Source organism: Phalacrocorax aristotelis, chromosome 7 (genome assembly GCF_949628215.1).
Source record: "Phalacrocorax aristotelis chromosome 7, bGulAri2.1, whole genome shotgun sequence".
Lineage (NCBI taxonomy): Eukaryota > Metazoa > Chordata > Aves > Suliformes > Phalacrocoracidae > Phalacrocorax > Phalacrocorax aristotelis.
Genome location: NC_134282.1, coordinates 24,756,653 through 24,774,033, shown reverse-complemented (window position 1 = coordinate 24,774,033; position 17,381 = coordinate 24,756,653). Strand labels below are relative to the sequence as shown.

The 17,381-nt window shown below is 45.8% G+C and overlaps 1 protein-coding gene across 12 annotated transcripts in view; it reads left to right on the top strand.

The window, feature by feature from the left end:
* The window catches only part of ST6GAL1 (ST6 beta-galactoside alpha-2,6-sialyltransferase 1), an 86,845-nt gene that overhangs the window by 34,070 nt on the left and 35,394 nt on the right, over positions 1 to 17,381 (top strand). For 10 of the 12 annotated variants that reach the window (XM_075099321.1, XM_075099313.1, XM_075099315.1 and 7 more), the window contains 4 exons: positions 1,260 to 1,357; positions 11,265 to 11,366; positions 12,239 to 12,413; positions 14,362 to 15,824. In XM_075099321.1, the coding sequence (XP_074955422.1) occupies positions 1,260 to 1,357; positions 11,265 to 11,366; positions 12,239 to 12,413; positions 14,362 to 14,603 (617 nt within the window). In that variant the 3' untranslated portion in view covers positions 14,604 to 15,824. Of the gene's footprint in view, positions 1 to 1,259; positions 1,358 to 2,071; positions 2,251 to 11,264; positions 11,367 to 12,238; positions 12,414 to 14,361; positions 15,825 to 17,381 lie in introns of those variants that run through there. The other 2 variants (XM_075099319.1, XM_075099324.1) reach the window with 2 other exon arrangements.

The following is a 17,381-nucleotide window of genomic DNA, read 5'->3' as shown; positions in this document are numbered from 1 at the left end:
GCATTCATTAAACTCTTTTTAAAAGCCAATTTAGGGCATAATAACTCTTGGTGTCTGGCTGAAATCATGTGGGCAAATTATAACCCTGTACTCCATTGGTGCAAGGTAGGACGTGGAGTTAAGGGTCTGTAGTGGTAACTACAGAGCTGCTTCTCAGTGGGGACGCGTTTTTTTCAGAAACACCACCTTTCTGGGTTTTGTGTGTTGTTTTAGAAGGCTCTAATCAAGATCCCTTTGTCCATGAGAATAAAGTAGCTGAGAAACTAGTCTTCACTGCCAACAATTGCTGATCCTCCAGCATTGCTTCTGAGAACACCCCTGTTTTCAAGAAAATGATCTCAAAATGACCCAGTTCTGGACCAGGCGAGTACTTCTGCCCTGGCTGGGGACTCAGCAGTTCCCCAGCTGCAGCTGGTGTAAGCTGTGGTCTTGTGACCTCAGCGCAAAGGCAGAGAAGCTGGTCCTGCTCCTGCAGCTGAACACCTGATCACATAAAAGGCTTCCTATCCAAATCTAGCCAGTAGCTATGGAGAAGTCGGGGTTCCAGGGTGATGGGCACACATGCCCTCTGTGTCACAGCAGCCACCTGGCTCCGTGCCTTTACAGTAGCCTGGCTGACTGTGCTGAGGCAGAGGAGGGTGCTGGAGGAATGCTGTGCTATCTTAAGAGATTATGCCAGCAGAGGAAAATGTAGTGAATCCCAAGGCATGTAACAAGCCGTGCCTGTTAAATGCACAGCAGTGGTTTTATTTCTGTAATGTGGGAGGTATGCTGGCAGGCTGAAGCCAGTTTTGTTTTTTCCATTGTGGTTATTATACATGTTTCTCAGGCTGGTCAACATCCAGGCTGCAAGAAGGGTTGCTGGCTCACTGTTATTTCCTAGTTTCTTAGTTTGCAGCCAGCCACATGGTAAATTAATTGTATATCAGTCTTATCTCCTGGTGAAGTGTTTGGAAGGAAGAAGAGGGAGAGGGAGGGAGACGCCACACTCCTCTGTGCAGAGGAAATGTGAGGGCTGTGCTCTCCGCTGGCCAGCAGACTATAGTTTTGAAAAATTATTTTTTAAAAGTGTATTAATCATCAGGTTAGACTAACAACTTCTTCCGCAGAACCTGGCATGGTAGTTCTAGTCATTACGTGGAAAGTCTCCAGGGACTAGCCAGATCATATTAGAAACAGCAGCAGATGACCTATTACACATCTCTTCTGTTACTCAAAAAAGTGTTAGCTCACCAGTTTTCTCTCTCTTTTGCTTTCAGACAGCCATGATGCAGTCTTGCGATTCAATGGAGCTCCTATCAAGGGGTTTCAAGAAGATGTGGGGCAAAAGACAACAATTCGTCTTGTGAACTCCCAGGTAGGTCTGATGAACGTGTGCCAAATGGGCCAAGTGTGGCAGAGCTGCATACCTCCCCTGGGAACTGAATGACAGCCTGAAATAACAACATTCACGGGGCCTCTGAGTTCATCTGCTGCTGGGAGTTCTTTCAAATCAGTTTGGAAAGAATAGAGCTTTCCATCCAATTTCTCCAGTCCTTAGCTGGTGGCCGTAGGATAGAGTCATCCTTCCTTGTGATGGGGGACAGTTGGCAAATCTGAGGTTACTGCAGTTAAATTAGCAGTAACCTAATTTTGCTAATTTTGCTAGCACGTGCTAGCAAACCTGCATTAGCCTGCCTGTAATTTACAGCAAGCTCAAGGTAATTTGATTTTTGGCTTGGCTCAAAGCCTCTTTTTAAGTTCAGGAGGGCCAGCTGTGTGCTTGCTGGTGTGCTTTGGGAGAGTGAGGCAGGAATGGCACCACAGCTCAGCTAATGCTGCTCAGCAAACCAAGCTGTGTCAAGAAGTGGGTTGTACTGGCCCCAGAGATGGCTATGAAGAATGAAGCAAGTTTATTTGAAAAGAACAATGCTTCTTTTCTGCCCAGTGATGTTGCAGACATCTAGATAAAGCATTAACCAGGGCTGGTGGGTGGGTCAGAGGGACCAGGACCTCATTGCAGAGCATGGCAGAAAATATGTTTTAATGCAAGGCATCGCTTAATCAGTTAAACTCTCCTTGACTCTTTCAGAGATCTTTCTGGGTATGAGGCTGTCCCTCTGATAATTTTCTTTGGCCTTCAATAGCCTTTGAAACAGTGGTATGAAACCATGTCTAGCAATGCAGAATCACAGAATGGTAGGGGTTGGAAGGGACCTCTGCAGATCACCTCGTCCAACCCCCCTGCTTCACCAGGTACACCTAGAGCAGGGGGCATAGGAACACGTCCAGGTGGGTTTTGAATGTATCCAGGGAAGGAAACTCCACACCATCCCTGAGCAGCCTGTTCCACTGCTCTGGCACCCTCACAGGAAAGAAGTTTTTTCTCATATTGAGGTGGAACTTCCTGTGTTCCCACTTGTGCCCGTTGCCCCTTGTCCTGTCATTGGGCACTATTGAAAAGAGTCTAGTCCCATTGTCCTGACACCCACTCTTTAGATATTTATAGGTATTGATGAAATCCCTGCTCAGTCTTCTCTTCTCCAAACTAAACAAACCCAGGTCTCTCAGCCTTTCCTCATAAGGGAGATGCTCCAGTCCCCTCATCATCTTGGTAGCTCTCCACTGGACTTGCTCAAGCAGCTCCACATCCTTCTTTAACTGGGAGCCCAGAACTGGACACAGTACTCCAAATGTGGTCTCACTATGGCAGAGCAGAGGGGGAGGATAACCTCTCTTGATCTGCTGGCCACACTCCTTTTAATGCAGCCCAGGATATCGTTGGCCTTCTTGGGCACAAGGGTACAGTGCTGGCTCATGGTCAACTTGTTGTCCACCAGCACTCCCAGGTCCTTCTCAACAGAGCTGCTTTCTAGTAGGTCAGCCCCCAGCCTGTACTGGTGCATGGGGTTGTTCCTCCCCAGGTGCAGGACCTTGCACTTGCTCTGGTTGAATTTTGCTAGGTTCCCCTCAGCCCAGCTCTCCAGCCTGTTCAGGTCTTGCTGAATGGCAGCCCAGCCTTCCTGTGTATCAGACACTCCTCCCAGCTTGGTGTCATCAGCAAACTTGCTGAGGGTACGCTCTCTCCCATCATCCAGGTCATTGATGAATATGTTGAACAGGACTGGACCCAGCACAGACCCCTGGGGAACACCGCTAGTTATGGGCCTCCAACCAAACTCTGCCCCATTGATCATGACCCACTGAGTTCTGTTGTTGAGCCAGTCCTCTATCCATCTCGCTGACCACTCATCCAGCCCACACGTCCTAAGCTTGTCTATGAGGATGCTATGGGAGACAGTGTCAAAAGACATGCTGAAGTCGAGATAGACAACATCCACTGCTCTCCCTTTGTCGACCCAGCCAGTCACGCCATCGTAGAAGGCTATCAGCTTGGTCAAGCATGATCTTCCCTTGGTGAATCCATGTTGACTGTGTCTGATAACCTTCTTGTCCTCTACATGCCTGGAGATGACCTCCAGGATGAACGGCTCCATTACCTTTCCAGGGATGGAGGTGAGGCTGACTGGCCTATAGTTCCCCAGGTCCTCCTTCTTGCCCTTGTTGATTATTGGAGTGACATTTGCTTTCCTCCAGTCATGAGACACCTCTCCTGACCTTTCAAAGGTGATGGAGAGTGGTTCAGCAAGAACATCCTCCAGCCTTTTCAGCACTCACAAGTACATCCCATTGGGGCCCATGGATTTGGGAGGATCCAGTTTGCATAGGTGATCTCTGACCCAATCCTTCTCAGCCAATGGGAATTCCTTTCTCCAGAATTTTATCTCTCTCTCTCTCTGTGGGCTGAGATGCCTGAGGGCCAGCCTTAGCAGTAAAGACCAAAGCAAAGAGGGCATTCAGTTACTCCACCTTCTCTGCATCCTGCATCACCAGGGCCCCTTCCTTGTTCAGCAGTGGGCCCACTGCATCCCCAGTCTTCCTTCTACTGCTGATGTATTTAAAGAAGCCCTTCTTGTTATCTTTGACATCCCTCACCAGATTTCATTCCAAGTGGGCCTTGGCCTTCCTCGTTGCATCTCTGCATACCCGACAACATTCCTATATTCCTCCCAAGTGGCCAGTCCCTTTTATCACATACTGGAAACCTCTGTCTTCCATTTGAGTTTCACTAGAAGCTCTTTGGTCGTCCATGCAGGTCTCCTGGCTTCTCTGCCTGACTTCTTCCTCCTAGAGATGCACCAATCTTGAGCTCAGAGGAAGTGGTCCTTGAATATTGACCAGCACTCTTGGACCACCCCATCCTTCCAGAGCCCTAGCCCATGGGATTCCTCCAAGCAGGTCTTTGAAGTGGCCAAATTTGGCCCTCTAAGGTTGTAACCTGACTCGTTGCCCTGCTTCTACTTCACAGCATCCTAAACTTGACCATCTCATGGTCACTGCAGCCAAGGATACCCCCAACTCTCACATCCTCAACCAGCCCTTCTTTATTTGTTAGGATAAGGTCGAGCAGCACGTCTCACCTTGTTGGTTCCTCCACCACCTGCATCAAAAAGTTGTCCTCCATGCTCTTCAGGAACCTTCCGGATTGTGCATGGCTTGCCATATTGCTTTTCCAGCAACTGTCAGGGTGGTTGAAGTCCCCCATGTGGACCAGGCCCTGCGATTGCGAGGCTACTTCCAGCTGTCTGTAGAAGGCTTCATCAACTTCCTCTTCTTCATCAGGTGGCCTGTAGCAGACACCCACAACAGTGTTGCCCATATTTGGCTGTCCCTTAATTTTTACCCACAAGCTCTCAACTTGTTCTCCTTCCACTCCAAGGCAGAGCTCGATACATTCCAGTTGCTCCCTCACATAAAGAGCAACTCCCCCACCTCACCTTGCTGGTCTGTCTTTCCTGAAAAGCCTGTAGCCATCCATGACCCTATTCCAGTCATGTGAGCTATCCCACCATGTCTCTGTGATTGCCATGAAATCATGGCTCTGTGACCGCGCATAGACCTCTAGTTCCTCCAGTTTATTCCCCATGCTGGGTGCATTGGTGTTCAGAAAGGTGCTTGAGCATACAGGTTTCCCCGGAGGGGCATACAAGGACCCACTATAGGCATGCACACCCTTGAGGTGGTTGGTCTCCTGGTTGCCATTGCATGAGGCCGACATGGCACCTTTATCACTTCTCAGGTTGTCCTGTCTTATTCCCTCATTGGATGAGATGGCATTAGCATTGCCAGTTTCTTCCACTCCCCCCGAGTTCCTCAGTTTAAAACCCTCCTCACCAAGTTTGCCAGCCTGCTGCCAAAGATTCCCTTGCCCCTTCCCGACAGATGGAGTCCATCCCTCCCTAGCAGCCTATAATTGTTGAAGAACATCCTTTTGTTGTAAAAGCCAAAACCCTCATGTTGACACCAGCCATGTAAACAGGAGTTGATTTGTATTATTTGCCTATTTCTAGTTGCCCATTTTTCTCCAACAGGTAATATGGAGAAGGTAACTTGGGCACCAGTATTTTTCAGTTGCTTTCCCAGGGCTTTATAGTCTTCATTAGTTTGGCCCAGACTCTGGCTTGCAGCGTCATTTGTGCCCACATGGAAGAGTAGCAGAGGATAGTAATCAGCGCTTTTGACAAGGTGTGGCACCCTCTCAGTGATGTCTTGGATCTTAGCTCCCAGAAGACAGCAAACCTCTCGCGACTGCCTGTCAGGTCAGCAGATGGGTGCCTCAGTGCCTTTTAACAGAGAGTCACCCACTACAAGCACTATGTTAGCAGGGTTAGTAAGTCACCCATTCTGGATCAGCGAGACCCACAACAGAGATTGTTGCTGCTCTAGGAACTTCTCAGAAAGTGTTTGCCCCTTTCTTTCATATTACTGTTACACTTCATGTTTGTCCTTTTGTGGGGGGAGAAATTTTCAAGTGTAGGTATACAGAGAGAAGAGGAGATAATAGTGGCCTGTGCTGATGAGAGAATGGAGGGGGACAGTAAAATACCAAATAGGCCTGGATTTGTTGGATGAAAGACCTGTTGCGGCATTGGAATGCAAAGTGTGAGCACCTCCTCACCCAGGAAGAGGGGGAGGAGGCTCTATAAGCAGATGAAGACTGGGGGTGTGAGTGGGGGAGAGATAAGGGACTGAAGCATAGCTTTTGTACTCCAGAACCCAAAAGGCAGTTTCCTTTCCTCATCCCAAAGCTGAGAATTATAGGCCTAGAATTTTGTCATCTGCATCATGTGAGGAGTCCATGGGTGCTGCTGTGTAACAAGGTTTGAAGTTTCTCAAAGCAGCAGCAGGAGCTTGGCCATCCTCTTCAAAGGCAAGATGTGAAGCAAGCTTTTAACCATTTCCGCTAGTTCATTTTGCACGTGTTTTGAAGTATGTTCTTGCTGCTTGTGTGAAAGCTGTTGCTACCTCTTTCTGCTCTTGGGTCTCGCTTTCTCCCCTTGCTGCTGTGCTCTGTTGTGCTGCTTGCTGCATCTCGATTCCTCTGCGTTAAACCACGAGTCGGATGTGGGACAGTTTGTTGTTTCTGAATGAATCTGTTTTTAGCAGACATATCTGGCTGCTGAAATCCTTCTTCCTCTGCCCATTTTGACCTCTCAATTTTTTTCATCTTTCCCTTCCGTGTGTATTTTTATGATGGTGTTATATTATTGTGATATGAAGTCATTTACCAGCAAAACCATGTATGTAACCTGTGTGATGCCAGGGTTATCTGCACAGGGAGGAGGGTCACAGTATGATTGTACAGCTGTAATATAGCAGTAATAACTCTCTGGGTGGCTGCTCTTATTTTGGACTAAGTGTATTTACGACTATGTTGTTATAGTGCTTCTGTTCTCCATGCAGATCAGCCTTGCAGCTGTGGGTGACACTTTTAATCTGTTACCATCCCCTCTGAATGGAGATGCCAGCTTAGAAAACTTCAATTACAGGGAGAGCAAAATTGTTGCAGTTTTTGAGGCTAAAGTTAACTCAAAATACAGCATTGATCTAGCTGCTAAACAGTGCAAAAGATGTTCTCCATGTGAATAGTGCAGGAGTCTTTTTTCTGGAGTTTCTAAACTGAACAGCTCTAATTGCAGTCCCCGTTATCTTCAAGGGTAACTGGATCGGGAGCCTATTTTTCTTCTGTGTTTTTGTTTACGCATTTAATGGTTCGGTGCTGTATATAGGCAGGGATGACATTCTAACCTTCTTGTTAGTGGGGTTGCCTGAATGCATTTTGTTTTCAGCTGCTTGCAGGCATCATGTACTGGCTGGACAAGCTGTAATTAGTTCTTGTTCTGGGTTTGTCTTTTCTTATGTTGTAAGTGGTAACTGGGAGCAAGGATGGAATTGTGACTTGGTTGCTCTTACTATTGATCAATCCTTGGTCTCTTCCCAAAATGAAGGAAATGGGATATCCTCAATCTAATCTGTCAGAACTGGTCTGTATTGAGTAGTATCCCTTTGGCATGTGTGGCCAGTGGCCCAAAGTTGCTGAATAACTATTTGAAGATCTATTTTTTTAGAAAAATTTGCTGACCAGTCTCTAGCATGTGTCTAAGGGTGCATGGTTCTAACAGTAAGGTGGGGTATCTTTTACATCTGTGTGTATAGAAGAAGATTAATAGATTGATGCTGGGGGCAGGGTGCGTGCTTGAGAAATTTGAGATACTTGGATCTGAGGATAGGCTTGTAGGTCTACAAGCTTGGTAGTGGTTCTAAAGAGAGATATTATTTAACCTTGCTTATTTTCTTAGACCTCCACTGGTTCATCAGTACTGCTTCTTTAATGGCATGTTTTCTTGCAGTCTTGTGTAAAACATCGATTTGCCCTGGGAAAGTGCTCACATTTTGCAAAAATAAGGGCTGAAGAGTGTGCCGGGGGGAGTGCCAATGTCATTCTGTAGGACACAACTCCTTTCTGCAAGCTGACTGAGGACCCAAGTACCTCGTTCCCCCTAGCCCTTGTTTACAGTTCTTGGCTGGCTTCTCGCTGCCATAGAGAGCACTCTGCTTTGGCTGCATTTGCGGTTACTGTCACTAACAAGTCTGCAGGGAGGAAGAGAAAGGAGATAGCACACCAATGGAATGGAGTAAGGTTGTGATGGGAAAGGGGAGCATTCACTGCAGTAGCTGGAGAGAAGGAACTCATTTTGATATGGTTAATAAACGTACTAGGAGGGTAGGGGCTCTGTTAGCAGGATACTTGCTAAACAGGCAATTGGCTAAAGAACTAATTAACTAGGAAATCAATAGATCAATTAACTAAATAGGATAAAAAAGCTGGGCAAGATAAATAAGTCATGTAGCAATTTAAATGAATTTAACTACTTGGAAAGAATCCGTCTCTATCAAACAGAACAAACAGGCACTAAAGGTATCCGAGGAGCCAGATTCTTCCAGCAAATGAGTTAAGTGACTGATAGGCAACTGGTAGTGCCAAGGACCAGGCTGGTGGTGTAGGGAAAGAAACAGGAAATGCTTTGTGGCTGTGGGGGTGTTCCCCACCTGGCTTCTTATCCTTCTGCTTTTGTGCCTCTCACAGCTCTCTAGGGGTTTGTGTGCCTCTGCCAATTCACATGGCTTTGCTTGGCTGACCTTTTCTTTCTTTGATGCTCAGTCTCTCTTGAAGCCTCCTTTCACAGGTTTTGCATCAAGAAAGTTCCTGAAAGTTTCTAGCCTTTAAATAGAAACAATGAAATGAAAATCAAGTGCCCTGTTCCTGTCCTGGTGCAGTGCTCCATCCCACTTGTACCTGGCTAAGGGGATGGCTGGTGTCAGGTGCCATGCCCTCTTCTTGCCTCTGCCTCTGGTGTCCACAGACTGGAGGCAGAAGTTCACACCTGCAGCATTGCACGCTCTAGCTAACAAGTGGCTTAGATATTTTAGCTACTGTAAGGAAATGAAACCAGGCAGTACACGTGGACAAGGCCAAAGCCTAATGCAAGGCAACCCTTCTTGCTTTTGAAATAATTCACATCTGGGCTGGCCAGACCGTCCTGGTGCTCTGGTTATGGGGACAGCCAGGAAGGCAGCCTGCTGCTGGGGGTAGCTGGGATACTCAGGGATCAATTGGCTAGCTCTTAATTTGATCCGTGGAGAAAATCAGGACAAATGGGGGCTGATTTTTATGATTATACTTTTCTTCAACAGATGTTTACAAGCTGTGCCTGTATGGGTTATGCCTTTGGGTGGGGAGGGTAGGAGATCAGTCCCTGTCTCGTTTGATTCTGGTGATTTGCTTTTTGCTGGAGACCTGGGTTGCCCCCAGGTGTCATGAGGTGTCTGGACATTTGTGTCCAGACTGTAGAGGGCAACTTCTCTGTTTGAACCACCTGGTTTTTTTTCATTTGGGAAAGCCTCTGGTGGAGTAGTCTCTCTCCACTGATAACTGTCTCTAGCCGGTGTGCTTTGCTGTTGTGGTGCTTTCCTTCTCATTGCTGCTCTCACAAATTCAAACCTCCTTCGCCTGCGTTGCATCACCCTGCTCTGGAGAGGCAAGGTGGGGCTCAGTGCAAGGGTCAGCTGGGGTGCCGTGGTCTCTGGTGTCTTGCACTGGTGCTGTCACAGAAAGTTGGCCCAGCGCTGAGCCCTGGCTGCCCGAGTTCCTGCTGCTCAGAAGAAATGACTCACGTACAGACTTTTTTTGGTTCAAATGAAGGTTCTTGATAAAACCAACAGTGTGTTTGCATTAGGGTCTTTCTGGATTGTCCTGGTGGCTGGTTGCAGCAATTAATGTTCCCACCCGCTGCTCATGGTTGTAGCGGTGGTGTCCATTGTACAAGCTGGATCACTGTTGCGTTAATGGTAGGAGTCTGAGGAGTGGCTAGGGGGAGATATTACCATTGAGTCACGAGGTTCAGACAGGACCCCCTTGCTTTCTAAACTCCTTCTCCAAGAGGAGTCTAGGTGCAGCTAAGTCCAGTCTTAGTCTCAGACTTAGTCAACAGTTTATTTTCTAAGGGTTGTAGAGTTTATCACTCATCAGAGTATTTGTTGTTAGTAACTAATTTGGCAGATGCACAGGCCGGTTGTGTTCAATGAGAACGATCACGGCTGGATTAATGAATAGTGCAATTTATTAAAGCAACAGATACACAGGTTCTTTGGATTACCAGTGGTAAGATTGCTGGTAACAAGACACATAAACACCAAAGTTATGAGTACACTGTTAGGCTACAAGTATGCTAAACGAATATGAGGCAACTCTATGCAATGGAGATTTACAGGGCGACTCCAACGTCGTAGCAGTTTACGCGCCTCTATACAGTGGAGATTTATGCAGTGACTCCAATGCCTTAGAGATTTACGCAAAACAAATATGAAGCGACTCTAATATGAAGCAAAGCAACTCTAATACATTAGATATTTAAAGTGACTCTATAGAGGTTTCCAGTCTTACCCAAAGGCATCCCAGTTTGGGGGAAGAGAGGCTCAGCCTGTTGACTGGTCCCAGAAGTCAGAGTGGTATCTTCCATAACACCCTCTTTCTCTTCACACATTTTATACTATTTCTTTATCTTTCAGGTGGAGCTTGAGTGACTCTAGTCATACGTATCTTTATTATGGCTGGTATAAAATTTCCTCGCTTTACTTTTAAAGGTGTAGACTAGGAAAATTCAAAGCACTTGCCCAGTGAGGGTGGTCGCACCTTAGGGGTGGGTAACTTTTGGGATGGAGGTGTGTTTTGCTATTATAATGATATTATAATGAGCAGAGTTCACCATAAGGACAGCGTTTTGTCAAAAGTATGACAGACTGTTGGCTGCAAGTATGCAGCGTACCAGCTCCATGGTACCTTGAGTTCCCATTTATCACAGAGACTGGCTGTGATGCCTCCACACCGTTCCACCCTCCAGACAACTCCTCTTAGAGTCAGTACACCAAGTTCTCCTGGCATTGCCAACATCTAAGGTTACTACAGAACTTCCATGCTATGGATTGCTCATGTATCAGCTGCACTTCATCTTGAAAGCTTCTTCAATGCAGCACCTTTTCTAAAAACATAAGTTTAATTTCTAAGTCACCTCCAGCAATTAATCCACGGTCACTCTGTAGGTCCTGTCCTTGTTTTATTACTTAAGGTGGATAGAGAAAACCTTGTAAAGCCTAATGGTAATTTTTCTTGTGACCCTCCACTAAATCCTTTGCTGCTAGATAGTACTGGGGTAGGTGTTGGAAGGGCATTGCTGGGGGTTGTCTCCTTGCCTGCGTGCAGTGGGGCATGCTCAATTACCAGCAGTGGGTTGGCTGTGGCTGTATTCAGGTATGTTTGATGGCTTGGCTGTCTGCTAATTCTCACAGCATACCATATATTATTGTATTTTTTGTTGATATTCAAGCTTGTTACTGTTGAGGAGCAGCAGTTCCTGAGGGAAGTGCTATATAACACTGGAATCTTAATTGTCTGGGATCCAGCACCATATCATGCAGAAATTCATGAGGTAAGGGTGAGTTTTCCATAAATAAAATCAGATTCATATGCTTTGAAGTACATTTGTTAACCTATTTCCTCCTATTGTAGGCAATCACTTATTTTAAGGCCATTCTTGTTTATCTCTCCATTATGTATATATCAGTATGTACTTCTGAGAGTATCCCATGCATGGGTGCTCCTAGCGAAACTGATCCTGATCCTGTTCCTGATCCCTGTGGAGGGCCTTAGGCCAAGTGTAATGGGTCACTACCTCTACTTTCCCATGGGCTGCAGAGAGGAGGTCACTACTGGCCACAGCAGTTGTCATCTCATCAGAGGATGATCTCCTCTTTCTGACAGTTGCTGTAAGATTTACTGATGCTCGATGCTTGGATATTTCAACCACCACTCAGACATGAGATATACTTGATGCATTATGAATGGACTGGGAGTGTTTTTACTGAAATGGGAAGTTTTAGGATGCAAATCAGCTCAGCCTGTTTTAGGAGGGTGTGCTGAGGACACTTGCCTGCAGAATAGGATGCTTTGTACTTCAGCATGCAGAGGGGTTTGGTTCTGTAACATTTAAGGCAGACTTCTCAACATCATATGCTACTGGGGGGGTGAAGAATGAAATTAGACAAGATGATTGATCTCGTTAAACGGTCCTTCACTGCCGAAGAGAGGAGACTTGGGTTTTTTCCTGCTCTATTCACTGAGTCAAGTCACCACAGCAACCCAAAGGGCAGGTGAGGTGGTGGGGGACAGAGGGTGAGTGTGTGTAGGTATAGCAGGACCTTTTACCCCTGGCAGCAGTAGATTCACTCATCCTCGTTTCCCATTGGTTATGGGAAAGAGTGGGCTAGAAATAGAGTCTGACTTCTTGTTTCTGTTTTCCAGTGGTACAGAAAACCAGACTATAACTTTTTTGAAAGCTATAAATCATATCGTAGCACACATCCGGAGCAGCCCTTCTATATCCTGAATCCAAAAATGCAGTGGCAACTCTGGGACATTCTGCAGGAGAATTCCCTGGAGCATATTCAGCCTAATCCACCATCGTCAGGAATGCTTGGTAAGATAATTGCCCTCTAAACTTCTTGTTTGTTTTGCAGGAACTCTCCATGATGCCTTTTTCCAAGACAGCTACAGATTTATGTTGCTTATCAGAGTTGCTTTTACAGTGTTTGTCTTATGCCAAAATTTAAGCTTCCTGTCTTTAAAACAGCAGCTCAGTTGTGTTAAAGTGGTTCGTAGCACCCCTCTGAAACAGCAGTTACAAACATGGCCTGGTTCCATGTGGAAACAGGAGAGCAGGTTGCAACATCGAGATGTTCTCTAGGATTTCTAGCTTCTAGTGCCAGAGCAGTTCCTATGGGATGCGAGAGGAAGGATATGGCTCCTGTGGGCTAAGATCTTGTCAGGCAAATAAATCTGTTTACCGCAAATGAAATTTAAGCGCTTGCCTGCTATGCTTTCCATATATAAATATGGAAGAAAAATATATATAGCTGAAGATCTACTGCGGGTCTGGGGATGGTCAGACTGAATAGTTGCCCTGAAAAGTTTGGTCATGTTCCCCCTGATTCAGCATGCTAACACCTTGTTTGTCAGCATGCTAAATCCAGCCTCTCAGCAAAGGGGCTCATTTTACATTCTGCTGTTGCAAAGCTTTTCCTGCTTATTGGAGAGCAGATCTCAGACCAGCTGAATAAAAAGGAGTGAACTTCTCAGGAAATTCACATATATTTGAAATCACAGCGTAGATGTATGGTCTTGTTTGCCACGTGGATGCCCAAGTGCTGAATGGCTTCAGCCTTTCCTCTGCTCCCATCACTGCTGGGACACAGGCACCCTTCTCCCTCTGTGTAAACAGTCACTTCTTATTTTTGTCACTCAAACGTCTAGTTTTCTTCCCCAACCTTGCTCTTGCCCAGCCCTGTTACATCACTGCTGGGATATATGCAGAACAACTGCATAGCAGCATAGTCAATGACAAGAGCAAAATAGTTGTTAACTGGAGTTAGGTGTTTGAAGTTTGGGCCATGTCAGACGGCAAATTCCTCTGTGGCTTAACACTGGACAAAGTTACCTGCTTTGTAAAACAAGTAACCTTGCCAGACTCAGGGGCACAGACAAGTCTCAATTTGCAGCTCTACGTTTCGTGGAGGGCCTAATCATGAATTAAAATTGTCATTTGAAAAGGTGGATGAAAACGTGATTCAAATGCCCTGAAGTTAAACAAGTGGTTTCACAGAATGGGTTCTTCTAATGTCTTGTAACCTGTGTTCCTTTGATCATGCATGGTCCCTGACACCTCAGATATGGAATGGATTTTCTGTGATATTATACATTGGTTCTGTTTCCCTAGTATATTCTTGCTATTTCTTGCACTTGAAAGAAAGGTGGCCAATAACTATGGCTTACTTCTGATCTGGCCAGAGCTGACAGATCTGTGCCCAGCACTGGTGTGAATGTCCTCAAGTGGTTCATGTGTCTGTCAGAAGACACAGGAGGGCAGCACTGGTCTGCTGCGGGGAAGCTGGGGGAGCCTGAAGAGCAGAGGCTGTTCAGTCTTTGCAAGCCATCTCCAGGCACAGTCACTTTGATATCCCCTACATTCACAAGAGGCAGGTGGGGCAAGATGAAGATCTTATTACTGCTTACCCAAGCAGGTTTGAGATGGGCTGTTTGGATCAGCTAATAGTAGTGCACGGTTGGCAGATGCCCACGTTTCCACGAAGGTCATGGAGAATTGTAGTGCTCTTAAAAATCGGCCTTTTGGCGTGGCTACTGCTGAAACAATCTGCTGTAATCAAGTCAATCATAGGCTTTGCAAGAGGGGGATTCAGAAAACAGCCCCTTTTGGCCAGACATGTTTTCCCCCCTTCTTGTCTCAAAGTTCAGAAGGGAAATCCTTCCCCTTGGAGCTTGGATGCTCCTTGCTGACTGCCTGTCCTGCTGGAATGTTTAATTGGTTCTCTGGTTTGACACAGGGATGTCTGCTTTCTTTCCCTCCCTAGGCATCGTGATCATGATGACACTCTGTGATGAAGTGCATGTGTACGAATTTCTCCCTTCCAAACGGCAGACTGACATTTGCCATTATTACCAGAAGTTTCACGACCGTGCCTGTACCATGGGAGCTTACCACCCCCTCCTGTTTGAGAAAAACTTGGTGAAGCATATAAACCAGGGCACAGATGAGGACATCTATACTTATGGGAAAGTTACTTTGCCGGGCTTCCGAAACGTGCATTGCTAGCAGATGAGTTTTTAGTGTGTTTGGGAATTTTTCTTGACTGTCAAAGCACTTTTTAAATCAGGGTTGTCATATTTGTTAGGTCTAAGCACTGGTGTGTTTTGACAGCTCTTCCATGTTGCAACAATTGCTCTTAGGACTTTGTTGCCTAACTTCTCCCAGCTGTTAGGCGGTGTTAATACATTGTGGTATGTCCACACGGTATCTGCATGAGCCACTGCAATAAATTGGCTCCCAGTGGAGCCAGGCTCGTGCAGCAGGTGGATATCTCTGTCTTCATCTCAACCAATTATGTATTTGGGAGACGCAGGAGAGGCTTTCTAAGCAGAGATTGCACAAGTCAGGATCAGATGCTGAATATAGTTTGGTTTGCTTCAAAGTGGTTATGACAACCAAAAGTCTGGTCCATTGAGAAACAAAGAAAGTGATTCAAAACTTGTTCCCATCGTCCTAGATGCTCCTTGGAGCAGGGCTGATTTATGGAAACAGTGTAAAAGCTGTGTACTGATAAGTTAAAATCTTAGTCCAGAATATTTGATTTTATAAACAGTTTGTAAAATAATCATGGCAACTTCCTTTCAAATTGTAAGACCTCTGAAATTATTTAGGTGGCATTTCTGGCAAAGGAAGAGGGAGGCAATTCACAATTCAATGATTCTTGCAAGACTTTTTAATGTTTTTACTTTTTTTTAATCACTTAAAATGAATTTTAGTGACTATTTACTTCTCCAGTACAGTGCTGTCCTTGGTACAGAAGCCTTATTTAAAAAATATTTTGGGGAAGGTGATCCAAGGCACAAGTGGGAGAACTCGGTACCTCTTTCCAGCTCTGTGCTGGTCTACCTTTGCAATTACTGGCAAATTACTTGCTGACTCATCTCTGGTAATGGAAGTGGCACGTAGCTGCTGGCCAGATGAGTTCCAGACTGAGGTAATCTCTCAGTTGCTGCGTGTGTTCTGAATAGGTGGGGAGCAGATGAATGCATTGCCCCCGTGCTTCATGAGTGGTGGGGAGGGAGAGTGTGCTTTGCTTCTCATGCTGAAACACAGGCAGAGTTGAAAAAGGCAGCTTTTCTGTCCTGTAGCGGCATGGTGGAAGTAGTAGCTCTACAATCTCTTTACATCAGTGAGAACACTTTCCCTATCCTCTTCCATACTGATGTGTTTCATGATGTCTGTAAAAGCCTTTTCTTCTTCCTGTTTTGAATAAATCCTGTTAAGTCATTGGTCTGTTCTTGCGTTGGTGAAAACAGTGTAAATGTCATTGCTCCATGGCCCTAGGGACTTGTACCAGCCTTGCACCAGCACAGACAGAGGTGGGAGGGGAATTGCTCACCTTCTTGTTTCAGTAAGTCCACAGCTCTTGCCCCATCTTGGTGAGAGGGCCGCTGCGGAGCTTTTTCCAGCTCTGAGGCTGGCTTTCTGCACACCCATCTGTAGGGATGGGTTCGATCTGTCAGTGTTTACAAATTGTATGTCATGTCATGTATATATGTAAAAAAAATTCAGGTCCTTACGCTACTGCTCAGGGGCGCTAGGACAAGAATGCAATGAAGCCCGTGAGCAGCTGTGTCCTGTTAAGGATTCATTTTCACCCTTAGGGAAAGAGAGAGCGAATGGAGGAAAAGCCAGCAGAGGTTGTTTGGGAGAGCCATAGCAAACTTCTCTCCATCTCCACTCTTAGTTTTTGATGGTCCTATCTCTGGCCCTTGGATCAAGGTGTTGTCTGCCACAGCAATTTGCTGCCTTAGTATGTGTTTAGTTAGGATTTGAATAGCTTCTGCCTTTTTTCCTAGGCTGTCTCATTTGTTATTTCTCACCGTGCTTTTTTCCTCCCTCTCCCCAGTTGGGGTGATGGGACCAGCCACCTTCCTCAGCTTGGGCCATGTAGTAGATGGATGGTACGTTGCTGCAGGGGAGCAAGCACAGCTCTGGGAAGCAAGCACAGTCTGCCTGCTCTTCACCTGGGGGTCTCTCAAACCACCTTCTCCTCTGCAGTGCTCCTGCAAGAAGACAAAATGTCAAACTGGCTCCCCAGGGTCTTTCAGAGCCCTCAGTTACTTACAGGCAATAGTGTTGCACTGGGTGTGAAATTTCAAACATTATGCTAACAGTTTTAGCTAGATCCAACATGAGATTCATTTACAGTCTAAACAGAGTTTTACAGGAATTTTGACAGAGCTTAAAATAGGCCAGTGTTAACCCTCCTTTTTATTTTTTCTTTTTGGCTGCAAAGATCCAAATCTAATATCAAATGCAAGCGATGACAAGTCTGGTATTTAGAAGAGCCAAGTTTTAAGTTGGTGGGCAGTAATAGCTAGACTGTAACGAAAGTGTTATCCCTCCTGCAGACTCTAACTATTTCCAGACCGTGAACAGCTTTCTATCCATGTGCAAAGCAGGAAGAGGGCAACACTGCCCTTTCCAGTTAGCCACTGAAGATCTAAGTCCTGGGAAAGATGCTTCATAATGATACGGGAAAGGTGTGGGGGAAGGTCAGCAAGTCTGGGCAGGAGATGATTGAAAGGATTATTTTAGGTTTTGCTGTAGGAAAGATCTCTCCTCTTGATTGTGGTGTTATTTCTGTTTCTGAATATTGCTTAGAAATACTCTTCCTTAGTCATAACTTCGTAACTCCTCCCTGCAGTATAAACTAATCTATAGCACTTGCAGAAGCTACAGTCTTTGAAGTACTGAAAGGGAAGGTGACGGGAACTCTAGCTTAGTTTCAGAGAGACATCGCCCCTGAATTGTCTTGACTTCAAGTTTAAACTGCGTTAT